The following is a 14,588-nucleotide window of genomic DNA, read 5'->3' as shown; positions in this document are numbered from 1 at the left end:
CTCGTAGGGTTCAGCCTGCGTTTGCAATGTAAGCGGCAAAAATGTAATTATTTACGACATCACATTAGAAACCTCAAAAATAACAGTACTTCTCTACTATTTAAAGAATTAAAATTGCATTACAAAGAGTCCAACAAACATTTAGTGTACGTAATTATGCAAGAGAGGCCTTTGCCCAGCAGTGGGACAGCCATGGCTGAATAAAAAAAAATTGATGCAAAGTGAATTTTTTAAATTAAATCTTGTGACTAGTCAAACGATAAAATATTTAAAATTGAAATGCACGAGCGCGGGCAAAATGCTATGATTATGAAATATCTATAATGCCTTGGTAATTACTAATTATGAAATGTAATTCCTAAATAGTTTCATTTATACCTAAATTTCATTTCAACATCCAAAAAATAATAATTTTTGTGATCCTAAATTTTAAGGAAATTATAAAAATTCTCACATTTAATTACTTAATTAATAATTTTTATGAGGTAACTAGTTATATAGATTCTAGATTTTCAAATATACCTAAAGATACCTAATTGGCTAATTTCAAAAAATATATTTCTATCAACCACGTTAATTTATTCGTGGATTATCAATTATTATTTATTTATAAGATAGATTCATATAAAGTCTAAATTACCTATACATAATAGGTACCAATTTTTCCCAGTTTTAGTGTTATCATTTACCTAGGTTAGGGTACCTATACCCTTCCTATACCTATCTATAGGTAATCTAATCCTATAACCTAGACCACAGAGTAAGTGTGGAGTAAGTAATATAATATATCGTGAATATGTCGAAATATATTAGGCTCCTTTATAGCCTAAGCGAGAACCACAATTCGTGACCTATTTTTCTACACAAGAAACCTAGCAGGTGATTACAAAATGTCAATTTGATAACTTCATAGAAATCCACGTTATCTCCAGTGCATATCATCTTTCGAACTTATCTGATACCAAAATAATATTATAGTTATGCTTACATAAACACACTTCAGTATACATCTGTAAAACATCTACAAAATCATTACTATTGACAGTAAGGCACGGATTACTCTTGTTTACATTTTAAAATGGAATCGAAAGATTACAAATCAATAACACTAGACCATTTTCGTTGGCTAAACGAGCCAACAAATTGGAATTTATGTGATAGTGTTCTTAAAGTAACTACGGATGATAAAACTGATTTTTGGCAAGGCACTTGGTACAATTTCCATTTTAATACCGGCCATTTATTTGGGATTGATATTAAAGACGATTTCACTTTTGAGGTGAGTTAAAATACATTTATTTACTTGCATTTGTTAATTTAATAGAAACCTAGGCATTATTTTAAACCAGTTTAATTAAATAAATGCACAAATACTTATAAAATATAGTGTATAACTGTATAACCCGTTAAAACAAAAAAGAAATTAAACCTGTGTCCACTACAGCGTGACTTTCTGTAAAACTGGTTGCGACAAAAAAAAACCATAGTCGACCCATGATTTCATTGAGTTAATTGGTCAAATTAATATAAGTACATACGTATTTTTGTTATAGGTATTGCTGAAGAATACTTTAATTTAAAGACTAAGTTGCAAATCATGCTACCTAACATATTTTTGTAGTATACTATCATAATGCAGTCTACTGTCTAGGTCACAGAACTGTCGATATAGTTCTGTGGTCTAGGTTTATTAAATTATATATTCTAGAATCTAGAATCTAGATTCGATATCTAGAACGCTTTCACGAAGTGCGCTCCACTTGATGATCACATGTCATGAAATAAAACAGAAAATTTAAAATAGTAATTATTTTCAAATATTCAAATTGAATCAAAGAGCGAAAAGCAAATCGTCTTCTATAGTTTATCTATAAGTAGTTGAAGATTATTTTTTGCTGATTTTTTTCAAAAAACGTGTTGCTATAATTTATGTAAGTAACTACCTATATACCTACTTAGATAAATATATATTTAGTCCAGTTATTATTAAAAAAATTCTTATCCAGGCTTGCATAGAAGCAGATTTTGCATCACTATACGACCAAGCTGGTCTTATGTTGTACATCAATGAAAAGCAGTGGATTAAAACAGGAATAGAATACACTGATGGGCAAGCAATGATTAGCAGTGTGCTAACTAATGGTGTATCTGACTGGGCTACCGGTAATTCTATGTATTAATTTTTAATCGTATCAAAATTATAAAATGGGAAAGTTTGATAGATGTTTCATAGTCAGTAATTAAAGATTGGCTGAATGAATTTTGATAAAAGGCTCTGAGATAAAAGCATATTGAAGACGCGGGCTATTCAATTTTTTTCATATTATGATAGATATGCATAAACTTATGCTCTAAAATTTTATTATTCTGTGTACTAAACAAATTTTAAAAAATAATCTTATTGTATTTCAGGTATTTTTAATGGCAATCCTAAGAAATTTTGGCTGAAATTGAGTAGTGTTGGAAATATAGTTTGCATTAAATATTCTATCGATAAAGTGAAGTGGGCGCTTCTAAGATTGTGTCCTTTTATAAAAAAAGAAGAAGATTTATGTTTTGTAGGGTTTATGTGCTGTACTCCTCAGCGATCGGATCTGAATGTTAAGTTTAGTGAATTTAGAATAACTGTGCCAATTGATGATGTTTTACATGGTGATAACTAGAAAAAAAATTGTAGATCAATGCATGTGTCTCTTATTTAAAACCTCATTCGTTTAAAACAAATACACAAAACAAACATTTTAATTCTATTAAGATTCAATACATAGATTGAAAAGAAGTCGATAAGACTATACTGTACATGAATTTATCCCTTTAGAGGTTCAGTATATAAAAGTAAATCTCGTAAAAAATGATTTACATATTATTTTTATTCTAATTTATTTTTTAGCTTACAGTGTTTATGCGCAAAAAGACTTGTATCCATATTTAGCAAATATTTACGTTTACATGGTCACCCCGATATCTGACAACGGCAGTGTGGAGGATTGACGATTACAAAATGGCTTCATTTCCGGCGGCGGCAACACGGCGCGGGCCGTTTGAGCTGCGCCCTATTTTTGTTAAAATTGGTTTTTTATTTGATTTTAATAGATAGTGTTTGAAATAAACGTTAATTGAATAAAGCAGATATTCAAAAGAAAAATGGGTAAACCAGGTAAGAAATTATATTTAATTTTTGTATTCGGCTTCACCGCGTGTGACATCTCGTGCTTAATTTTAAAATTTTACTAAAGTTTTTTTCTATATTTAATTCAAAATATTTTAACTTAAAGGCTCTTCAGTAGGTCTTTCATTTTATAAGCGAAATATATGCCCTTTTTGTTAGTTTCTTTCCACATGGTCTTTTCAAACATAACCTCAATCTCGATAGTGACAGAACTAACTAATAATTATTTGTAAAACAATGCCCAATTATATTTGGCATTGTTTTACAAATTATTAATTTTTAAAATTAATAATTGATTTTAGGTAATGTTTAAATTACAATTCCATGGTAGAGCGTGGTTTATAAAAAACCACGAGGGTCGAGGCATGATATAATCTACAACGCATTTTGCATTATAACCTCATACACATTTGTGTTTAGGTTTAATATGCTAGTTTTTATTGTAAATAATTATTAAATTTCACAATTTCTACACTATTTATAGTTGTTGATGAAGATTTTATGTTATGTATAAATATTGTTATGTTAACAACAATAAGGCCCTGCGCAGACGGCACACTTTTTGTGCGATCGAGTCTGCGGCGCACAAAAAGTCTGCATGGCGCGCAAAAAGTCGGTCGCGGATTTTTCACAGACTCAACGCACACGACGCACATCTTCGATCATTTTGTCGGCAGAGCTGTAGGGACGTAGACGCTATGGAAATCGTGTAAAGTGTGCGCCGTCTGCGTTAGCGCGCGTTGAAGCAAACGTTCAATTCTTTTCACACACTTTTGTGCGGAGCGGCGCGGTGCGGTCTGCCCGAATTACACGGATTTTTTGTGCGCCGGACTTTTTGCGCGTCGTGTGCGTTACTGCATATAATTTCATAGGTTCTATTTTCACAGACTAAAAAGTGCGTCACGGATAGTCTGTCGTCTGCGCATGGCCTTACACGTGGTAATAATAGAATATAGTATCCACAACAAAATTATCACACATTTTCTCTGTGTGGTGCTCTCACACACACTGAAACTGATCAGTTTGATTTAATTCTATAATTAATGTACATACTTTATTTATTTTAACTTAAATACAATCTTGATAAAATACTTAATGAGTGAGCAAGCTCAATATGAGATTCACATGTGATCTTAGTAATTAAAGATTGATCAAACGATAGCAAATATAAACCAGTTAGGAAACTGTTCAGCTACCACCATTGAGGGAAAATTAAAATATATTCTTCATTTCATTTCCAACAAAAGCTTAAGAGCTGATAATTATGGATAATATGATCATGTAGGAGATTTGTATGTCTTCAACTGAACTGGAAGTTGGGACTATACTCTGTCCATTATATTATTTGCTTTTTGACAGCTTCACGCCTATGAAGGATTGTATTGTCTATGTTAAAATGTCATACAAATAATTATTGTACTTCATGGACCGGCCCCGCCCACTTTAGTGATGTCTACACAGATTTATTCAATGATGGGTCGATAGATTATAATAATCGATAGAAATACTCTGTAAAATATATCCGATACAGAAAAACTCTTCTGTTGTGTTATATAATTTAAACATAAAGACCACCAAATTGAAAGATGGAAACCAATAAATAATAAAATATTAGTTTAGTTTTAACATAAAATGCATAGATATGTGGTCTTATTATTGCATATCTAATTAGTACGTTTACTTTGTAATTATTATTTAGGTACCTGATTCGATTAATGATAATATTTTGAATTTATAATTGAAATGGTATCACAATTGATAATCTTTTGAACATTACTTCTGGTATCACCCGTCGAGCTGTCAAAAAGCAATTCTTATAGTGGACAGACTATAATGTACTTATATTTGATGCATACTATAGTTTATATCCTGTTTCTTAAAAAGTAACAAAAATCTCAACAAAGTTTACCAACTGTTGCTCAACAAATGTTTACCAATTTATTTCAACAATATGCATAAAGTTTTACTCAATTTTTAATGTTTATTTTCCAGAATTCAACAGCCCCGGCGGCGGTAGAGGCGGTTTCCGCGGCGGTCGCGGCGGCGGGGGCGGAGGCGGGAGGGGAGGGGGTGGTGGGAGGGGGGGTCGCGGGGGTTTCGGCGGCGGTGGGAGGGGTGGGTTCGGGGGCGGCGGGGGGAAGTTCGAGAAGCGCGGGGGCGGTGGGGGCAAGTTTGGTGGACGAGGAGGGGGTGGTATGTAGTGATTTTAAATTAATTTTGTAAATACATAATATAATGGCAAATTAGTGTGTGGTGCTTTGAATGGATTTAAATTTAAAATTGTAAAGTAGAAATTATTTTTTCTTATTTCTTTCTAAGCCAATTGGTTAAATAAATTTTTATACATATATGGCTCTAAGACTGTTCAAGGATTGCCGCAGTTTAAGTTACTATCTCAATGATATCTTATTATTTAATATTTTTGTAAAATTGTAAAAGTAAAGTTAATATATAAATTATTGATATAAATGAACTTTAATAATACTTGTTCTCTTAACAGTCAATTTTTTTCTTTTTTTTTTTAGACAATTTCTAATTATAGAATTGTACAAAATTGTAATAATCTCTAGTCAAGCACCACACAATTTAGTTTTTACATTAAAATGATGATAAACTGGTCCCTCTAATCTCGACCTATTCGTGAAGACTATGATACCACATACCCACTTCTGACTACATCACTTATTATAATAAATAAACTATCATTTATATAGAAAATGTAATTAAATGTAACATTTTAAGGCCGTGGGGGTGGTGGCCGAGGGGGGGGTCGTGGTGGTGCCCGCGGGGGCTTCAAGGGTGGCAAGCAAGTTTTTGTCGAACCCCATAGGTATGTTATTTCATTAAATTTATATATTCAGTCATATGACTCAAAAACTGTTGAAAGCATGTGAAAGAATAAAAATACTGTTTCATATAAATTCATAAAGAATAGAAAAAATTCGATCACGAGGCGGGACTCGAACCCGCATCCTTTCGCGCCATTCCGGGGCGGATGCCTGACCAATTCAGCCACTCGTGACCCGCCATTTTTCTATTTTTTATAAAGTTATATTTACAAAGCATTTGAATGCCATAAAACTAAAAATATCAATTTCATACTGTTTCATTTTATGAACATGTCAATCTCAAGAACAACTGGACCTATTTACAAAATTTTGTCTTGGCCAAACAATATGGCGATAGTTTGCAGCATTAAATTGTTATTTTAGATTGACATTAAAATTTTTTTCTGAATTAACAATAGGTAAAATTTTTGTAACAATAGTTTTAAAATATTGAAATGATGCTACCCAAATAACTTTCGTTCTTCTGAAAGCGAACGCTTGAAGCCAACTTTATTTACTGATCACAAAACACATTAAAACAACTACAATTTATTAAAAATCGTATTTTTAATATAAAAAAAAAATTTTTTACAGACACGCGGGTGTTTTCGTAGCTCGTGGTAAGGAAGATGCGCTTGTTACTAAAAACTTGGTGCCCGGTAGTGAAGTGTATGGCGAAAAGAGAATATCCGTTGAGGTTAGTAAGTTATGTTTAAGTTACATAAGTTAAGTCCGTAGAGGATTAACTTGTTTGTAGGTTTCTTTTTGTGATAAATGTATACTTTTTTCGTATTATATTATTGTACTAAGTAGATTTTTTGTGTGACATTATTATGAAATGAATGCAAATGCATATAAATGTAATGCAATGTAAACTATTTTAATTTCATCAATAGATCAAAATTTACTCAAGATCAAGTTTTGTTTTCAAATCTTTTAGAACAAAAGAAAGTAGTTTTTAGAAAACTATTTTAAATATAGGAATTTAGGCATTTCATTAATCAGAAATCCATACTATAATATTATAAATGCGAAAGTAACTCTGTCTGTCTGTCTGTTACTCAATCACACCTGAACTACTGAACCAATTTGCATGAAATTTGGTATAGATATATTTTGATACCTGAGAAAGGACATAGGATAGGTCTTATCCGGGAAATCCTACGGGAACGGGTTTTTCTCTGAAAACGCGGGTGAAGCCGCGGGCGGAAAGCTAGATAAACATAATTAGACGAAGCATGTTTAAATTGTCAAAACATAGTTCTACCAAATGGAATACAATGTTCTTTAAACAACAAGTTTTTAATTAAATAAAATTTGAATATCTAAATGATGATTGTGGTCCCTCTAATCTGGACCTATTCATGAAGACCAGATCCACATACCCACTTCTGACAATACCCACTAAAATCCAACAAAACTTTCAAAATTCCACCAAATTCTAAACCGTTCCACGGTTCCAGGAGAATGGTGAAAAGGTGGAATACAGAGTGTGGAACCCGTTCCGTTCCAAGTTGGCTGCGGCCATTATGGGGGGGGTCGACGGAATACATATAATGCCGGGGAAGCGAGTCTTGTATTTGGGTGCGGCTAGCGGTACTACAGTTAGTCATGTATCCGATATTGTTGGACCGGTGAGTTTATTTATACTAATGTATAACGAAATATATGAATTGATAGCATTCTAATCTATACTTAATATTATAAAGCTGAAGAGTGTGTTTGTTTGAACGCGCTAATCTCGGCAACTGGTCCGATTTGAAAAATTCTTTCGGTGTCAGATAGCCCATTTATCTTATATTTTGAAAAAATATAGCATAATTTTACAGATAGAATATGTTGATTATACTTATTTTTAAACTGGAAAACAAGGGCAATATTATTAACTAGACATTCTTTATAAATGATTAAATATTCTATAAAGCCACACTATTGTATTTTAATGACATACAAGTAATAAAAAATGCTGAAAAAAGTTAAAATTGAACATAATTTTCACTCTTAATTTCAATCAAAATCTACTCTTTAATAATTAAAATGATGAAAACATGCGTCCGACCTAATCGTGATGACTATGCATATCACTACCCACTATACTGAGTGACACACAAACATACAGACAAACAAAACTCTCTAAATATGAAAAATAAATAAAATATTTGTTTTACAGGAAGGACTGGTATATGCAGTGGAGTTTTCACATAGATCGGGAAGAGATTTAATAAATGTAGCTAAAAAGAGGACTAATATTATTCCAATTATCGAAGATGCTAGACATCCACTTAAATATAGGTAAGAACATATAATCTTATATATAAAAATGAATCGCAAAATGTGTTGGTAAGCGCATAACTCGAGAACGGCTGAACCGATTTCGATAATTCTTTGTTTTTTTATATTCCTTGAAGTACGAGGATGGTTCTTATGTAGAGAAAACGTAAACATGTACCACGGGCGAAGCCGGGGCGGACCGCTAGTTATTTATGAATATAATTAGTTTATAATTATGAATATTGTGTGGGTGAAACAAGCAAAAAAAAAACATATTTTCTTTAGATAAGCAAATAGGTAAGTAGCTTTTTAACTATAATTTTAAAGTAAAACAAGTTATTACTTGAGAAAAATTGTTCGGACGTTTTCATCAAAATTTATATAAAAAGATTTGATCGTAGTACACAATAATTCATTAAAATATACGAAATTGTTAAAAAAAATGTCATAATAATAGTTTTAAAATAATTGATATAATTTCAAAATGATGAAGATCCTATGAACTAAATCTGTCATGTTGAAACAAATTTGAACTCTCTCTCTGACGTTAATACAAAATTAAATAAAACATAAAATAATACGAAAAAACATAATAAATATATAATAATTATTTTCAGAATGTTAGTCGGTATGGTTGATGTAATATTTGCCGATGTAGCTCAACCAGATCAAGCAAGAATTGTCAGTTTGAACGCTCAACATTTTCTCAAGAATGGCGGACATTTTGTTATTTCTATTAAGGTGAGGTTTTTGAAGTTTTTTTGTTTATGTCTTAGGTGGATGTTTGTGATATCTATACTAATATTATAAAGCTGAAGAGTTTGTTTGTTTGTTTGTTTGAATGTGCTAATCTCGGGAACTACTGGTCCGATTTGAAAAATTATTTCGGTGTTAGATAGCCCATTTATCGAGGAAGGTTATAGGCTATATATTATCACGCTACGAGCAACAGGAGCGGAGCCACGCGGGTGAAACCGCGCGGAGCAGCTAGTCTTTAAATACTATTGGATGGAACTTTGTTGTTTTTATTACTGTTAATTGAAATGTAAGGCTAGAAATAGTAATTATTTATTATGATATGATTATAGTTTTGATTTGATTAAAATAATATATTTTTAAAATTAACATGCAGTAAAGCATGTTTATACCAAAATGCTATATTTGTTGGTATAAACTTGATTTTAAAACATGTAACAATAACATAAATAAACTCATTACTAACTGTATTAGAAACATCCCCACAAAAACAACCTTTACCGTGATGATAAAAAAGTGCTAAATATTTCATGTTGAAAATTGAACTCTCTCACTGAGTTACCATCCAAATTTAAATTAAAAATCCCTTTTTTTATTAAAATTAATCACAAAAATACTATTTTCAGGCATCTTGCATAGATTCAACGGCACAACCTGAGGCAGTATTTGCAGCGGAAGTAAAAAGATTAGCAGCGGAAAAACTAAAACCACAAGAACAACTAACTTTGGAACCTTACGAGAGAGACCATGCCGTAGTAGTAGGCATATTTAGGGCTGCGAAATAAAATTTTATATAGTTCTAATTTTTCTGTGACTTATTACCTCCGTTTTTTTGTACGTCAGATTGTTGAAAACGTTTAAAATTTGATACCTATTGAGTTTTATAGCATATAAATGCTTCCTAATATTTTGTAAGAATGGAAAAAAAAATCGATGGCGGGATTCGAACCTGCGTCTTTTGCTTTGCCGGGCTTCGACTTTTTCCATTCTTTAAAATTTCACAATCTTTATAAAATGATTGGCATTTCTGTTAAAAAGTCCGCATTGTATATTTTAATGCAAAAATACAATACATATGTATAATGAATTCAAAAGTCTATTTTTTCATGTACAGGTGACTGTATGATACATGTGACCAATTTAAGTTGTTAAGTGCCTAGATATGTTAGTGTAAGTTAGGTTAAGTTCTGATGATGAATATATGATAAGAATGATTCTATCGTTTTATTTATTCACACTGAGAAAAAGTTACCCTACCAGGAAGGAACCTTTCTTAAAAACTACATTTTAAATTGCACACAAAATTAGACGACATTACACACTAAAAAACTACTGAAGAAAGTTTGTAAAAAAATAGCGTTGCACACACAACTAAAACTAATTAACAACACTGATTTCATGGCCCACGTATACAGAAAGGAGTCGTTAGAAAACTTCAAAGTGCATTTCTCTAATAGCAATCGAAAATATTGATAAAAACCATGTAATAAAGAATAATGGAAATAACACATATGTACAACATACGCAGTCCTTATGTAGTTAAATTTATATAATGAAATGATGCCATGACATCGGAATATCAATATCCACTCATCAACATATTTAGTAATTTCAAAACATTTTGACCATCATCATTCGGCCAAAAACATACATCAGGCGAGATTGTGGTCAAGCGCTTCCTTATTCACAACAAAAAAATAAAAACATATCGGCGATTGGCACGCCACATCACACAACATTAATAGTCCGGGATACATCGCCCATTTTTGCAAGTGATTACTATCAAGCTAATTTTTCGTGAGTAGCTTTATTTTGATGAGATGCCCAATAATTTCATGTACAAAACTCTCGATTGTGGTAGCTACCAGAGGAAACAAGGATAAAATATTTTGATTTGATGGTTCTCAAATATTAATTACTAACTGAATGTTTTTTTTTGTTCAATCTCAAGATAATTATCTAAATTATTCGAAAAAATATTTGTCCTACAAAATCTATGGTTTGATCAAAGAGTCCCCCTTTCCAATGTGTATCGATAACGAAGTCATCATAAATGATTACTAACCAGCTGATTTTTTTATTTTCACTTATTTAATACTTATTTAATTCAACAGACATATTGTCCTACAAATTGCGTAATAAATATTTGAGAACCGTCAAATCAAAAATTTTTATCCTTGTTACCTCTGTAAGCTACCACAATCGAGAGTTTCGTACATGAAATTATTGGGCATCTCATCAAAATAAAGCTACTCACGAAAAATTAGCTTGATAGTAATCACTTGCAAAAATGGGCGATGTATCCCGGACTATAATCAATAATGACGGCATTGCCATATTTTGCCCAATTTCAATTGTCATACCCACAATCTTACTCTGTCTCCACACAATATATACCTATACAGGGTGTCACACTATTGGTATAATAAGCGCGAAGGAACTTGTAGTTTTGCATACACTGATCACGTAAAAAATACATAAACAACAAAATTACGTTAAAATTTTTTTGATATTTTTTTCTTGAAAATCCATGTTTTCTTCTCTAGCTTCGCGCAGCCGTCATATACCGCTTCTCTAATGTGAGCATTTTGTCTATGAAAACATAATCTTAAACGATAGCTCACGTGCTAGTGGCAAAAATGGGCGGGTTGCTTGTTATGGGTGTACACATAGAGTTTTAAGATTTCATCTATTTGAAAAAAAAATGCGTCTGGAATTTTTAAGTATTTTTTACGTACTCAGCGTATGCAAAACTATAACCTCCTTTGAGCTTAGTATACCAACAGTGGGACACCCTGTATACTGTCGCACAGTTCCGATACAGAAAATAAAGAGTATTCTAATACTACTGAAAATATACTGCAGAAAACGCATCCACACGCGAGACGTACCACCGAGCTCGAGCGTAATTATTCATAGTTTGTATGGTTTGTAGTATTTGTAGTAACTATATTATGGACTATGGTAAAACCATGCGTTATTTTAGAGGAGCATCTTGAATGAAATGACTCAGAGCCGGGGCGACTTCAAGCTGAGTGAATCTACACAATGCAACTGTGATGTACGCGCCTGAGTGCGTAAATCCACATTGACAAGCGTGATGCAGGGCAGTGTGCCTATCAAAATTAGATAAAAAAATATTCAATACAGTTCTTAGATCATCATTCTTCGACGATATACAGTAAATTAAAAGTAATAATAGTCTTATATATAAAAATGAATCGCAAAATGTGTTGGTAAGCGCATAACTCGAGAACGGCTGAACCGATTTGGATAATTCTTTTTTTATTATATTCCTTGAAGTACGAGGATGGTTCTTATGTAGAGAAAACGTAAACATGTACCACGGGCGAAGCCGGGGCGGACCGCTAGTAGTTTATAAATTGTAGTTTGCTCGCACACGGCACTAGCAAGATTAATCACAGGAATATTACCTACGTAGAGGTTAATTCATCCTGCCGCTGCATCACGAAAAAAATGAACTAATAGTGAAATAATTTATGAAATCGATTTTGAGTTTTTTCGTATGATACAGTGTACATGTACCCACCTAATGTAGATTAGGTAACAAAAAATACATATTATAAAAAAAGGAAGTAGGAAATAAAAGAGATGTTTCATTTTATTCGTTTATTTAATAAAATCACATTCATTTTACATAACATACTTGTAAGACAGTTAAAATTTCTTACATTTTGGAATGTATCGTAAAAACATCAATATTTCAGATATAAAGTACAGCTTCACACCAAGAGATCAATCACATTTTCAAACTCGAATTTTCATGTAAAAATCTTTTATATTATAATTTTTACCGTTTAGGTCCGCCGTTTTGGTCTCTATTTAAATATTTTCTACGAAATATATCAAATACTGTAAAACCGCCAAAAATACTTCCATTACCCTCGCTGTACTTTTTTCTATACTATTATTTTATTTATTAATTAATTCCTAACTAACTAAAACTTAACTTAGTTAAACTAGAAATGCTTTTTGTTTCGACAACAGTTTTACTATTTAATAGTTAATGAATCACACAACACCAAATATTCGTATACACATAGATTTTACAAGCATTTAAAATTATAAATACTACCTAGAATAACCTAAAAATATATCACAATCATTCTGTAACTAATAAACTAAAGAGGAGCACTCATAAACACGTAAATTAATTGTCAATACAATAAAAATGAGTAAAACGAACTACATACACAAGACATCTAATTTATTTATAATAGATATTTTATTGAATATTTGATAAATTCGTTTCTTACACATTTGATAGACCCGTATAAATTATAAATATGCAAGAAATTAGAATTAAAAATGACGGCTTATCTATAATATTCATATTATTCTTGCAATTTTCCCGCTTTTTTTCTTTTCAAATAAAGTTAACGGCCGCCATTTTAAATTCTAATTTTTGGCGCGAAACACATCATGATTTTACTACAACACATATTTTTCTACACATCAAGTTTTTATAATTTTAAATTCAACACGAGATTTAAAATGGGTAACATCATTTTCTAAACAGCAACAAACAAAAAATCTTCTACAAGAAGGAAAAAAACATAATATCTATAAAATAATAAAATATAATATGACATGACATAGACAATTATTTCTGACCAAAAACATAAATAATATAGAATTAATCATAAATATATAGAAGTTGACATAGACAATGTTTATTTTTTAAATGTGTGCATAGATAATTAATTTAAATTAAATAGTTTGCCTCGGGATAGTCGATTGGTTCAGTTTTGACTGACACTTGCATGTTAGTAGCTGGCTTGGAGCGCTCCAAATTATACATCTGAAAAAATATAATTTATATATTAATATAATTATTAACTGCGAATGTTTTGAATAACGTGATGGTAATTGGTAACGATATCAGGCATATAAAGTTATTTATATATATTCTATTCTAGCTTACCGCCCGCGGCTTCGTTCGCTTCGTCTAAAACATAATAAATTATATACTAAAACCTTCCTCTTGAATCTTGAATTTATTAAAAAAAACCGCATCAAAATCCGTTTCGTAGTTTTAAAGATTTAAGCATACATAGGGACAGAGAAAGCGACTTTGTTTTATAATATGTAGTGATATATACTTGTAATAAAATAAAAGCAACTAAGTATTTAGATTCTAATCTTAAAAATTTTTACGTAAAGCTCGTTTTAAAAAAACATATTACTTAATTTTTTATACAGAGAACTACTATACAATAATCGGTGATAGGTTTATAAAAATTAATATTTGTTAGTATGAATTTGAGAAAGAGATTATTACTTTGGTGTTTTGACATATAATATTTGAATATGTATGTTGCAGGTGTACAGTCGAAGCAGTGATATAACAATTTCACTAGTACATAATCTATACTAATATTATAAAGAGGAACGGTTTGTAATTATGTATGTATGTATGGTTTACACGCATAAGATACTGGACCGATTTTGATGAAATTTGGCACAGATAATCTTTAGACCCTGAGAAAGAACATAGGCTTCCTTTTATTGCGAAATATGTACTACGGGCGAAGCCGGGGCGG

At 31.4% G+C, this 14,588-nt stretch overlaps 3 protein-coding genes across 4 annotated transcripts in view; 2 read left to right on the top strand and 1 right to left on the bottom strand.

The window, feature by feature from the left end:
• Positions 1–10: 10 nt before the first annotated feature.
• On the top strand, positions 11–2,674 carry LOC149896917 (uncharacterized). Its single transcript, XM_090117149.1, has 3 exons — positions 11–1,279; positions 2,007–2,163; positions 2,413–2,674. The coding sequence occupies exons 1-3, from the start codon at positions 1,079–1,081 to the stop codon at positions 2,661–2,663; spliced, it is 609 nt and encodes a 202-aa protein (XP_089973275.1). The 5' UTR covers positions 11–1,078; the 3' UTR covers positions 2,664–2,674.
• A 324-nt stretch (positions 2,675–2,998) lies between these two features.
• On the top strand, positions 2,999–10,238 carry Fib (rRNA 2'-O-methyltransferase fibrillarin). The gene is made up of 8 exons (XM_090117259.1): positions 2,999–3,157; positions 5,162–5,362; positions 5,912–5,999; positions 6,592–6,694; positions 7,461–7,631; positions 8,168–8,289; positions 8,886–9,009; positions 9,651–10,238. Exons 1-8 carry the CDS (start codon positions 3,145–3,147, stop codon positions 9,807–9,809), a joined length of 981 nt encoding a protein of 326 aa, XP_089973385.1. The 5' UTR covers positions 2,999–3,144; the 3' UTR covers positions 9,810–10,238.
• A 3,188-nt stretch (positions 10,239–13,426) lies between these two features.
• LOC149896914 (uncharacterized) overlaps positions 13,427–14,588 on the bottom strand; it is a 43,274-nt gene continuing 42,112 nt past the window's right edge. The window contains exon 6 of one of the 2 annotated variants that reach the window (XM_090117116.1): positions 13,427–13,846. In XM_090117116.1, the coding sequence (XP_089973242.1) occupies positions 13,751–13,846 (96 nt within the window). In that variant the 3' untranslated portion in view covers positions 13,427–13,750. The remainder of the gene's footprint in view (positions 13,847–14,588) is intronic. The other variant, XM_090117115.1, reaches the window with a different exon arrangement.

This window comes from Colias eurytheme, chromosome 27, assembly GCF_061535395.1.
Source record: "Colias eurytheme isolate Ceu_HAF_F1 chromosome 27, ilColEury1 Martin Lab GWU primary, whole genome shotgun sequence".
Classification (NCBI taxonomy): domain Eukaryota; kingdom Metazoa; phylum Arthropoda; class Insecta; order Lepidoptera; family Pieridae; genus Colias; species Colias eurytheme.
Note: the sequence above shows the minus strand (reverse complement) of the source record. Positions and strands in the feature narration are given on the sequence as shown.

Excerpts from the sequence above, each read along its gene's own strand:
- LOC149896917 (XM_090117149.1), top strand. The coding sequence starts at position 1,079 with ATGGAATCGAAAGATTACAAATCAATAACACTAGACCATTTTCGTTGG. Across the intron at positions 1,280-2,006 it reads AAGACGATTTCACTTTTGAG|GCTTGCATAGAAGCAGATTT; the intron begins GTGAGTTAAAAT and ends ATTCTTATCCAG. Across the intron at positions 2,164-2,412 it reads TGTATCTGACTGGGCTACCG|GTATTTTTAATGGCAATCCT; the intron begins GTAATTCTATGT and ends ATTGTATTTCAG.
- Fib (XM_090117259.1), top strand. Across the intron at positions 5,363-5,911 it reads TGGTGGACGAGGAGGGGGTG|GCCGTGGGGGTGGTGGCCGA; the intron begins GTATGTAGTGAT and ends TAACATTTTAAG. Across the intron at positions 6,000-6,591 it reads GTTTTTGTCGAACCCCATAG|ACACGCGGGTGTTTTCGTAG; the intron begins GTATGTTATTTC and ends AATTTTTTACAG.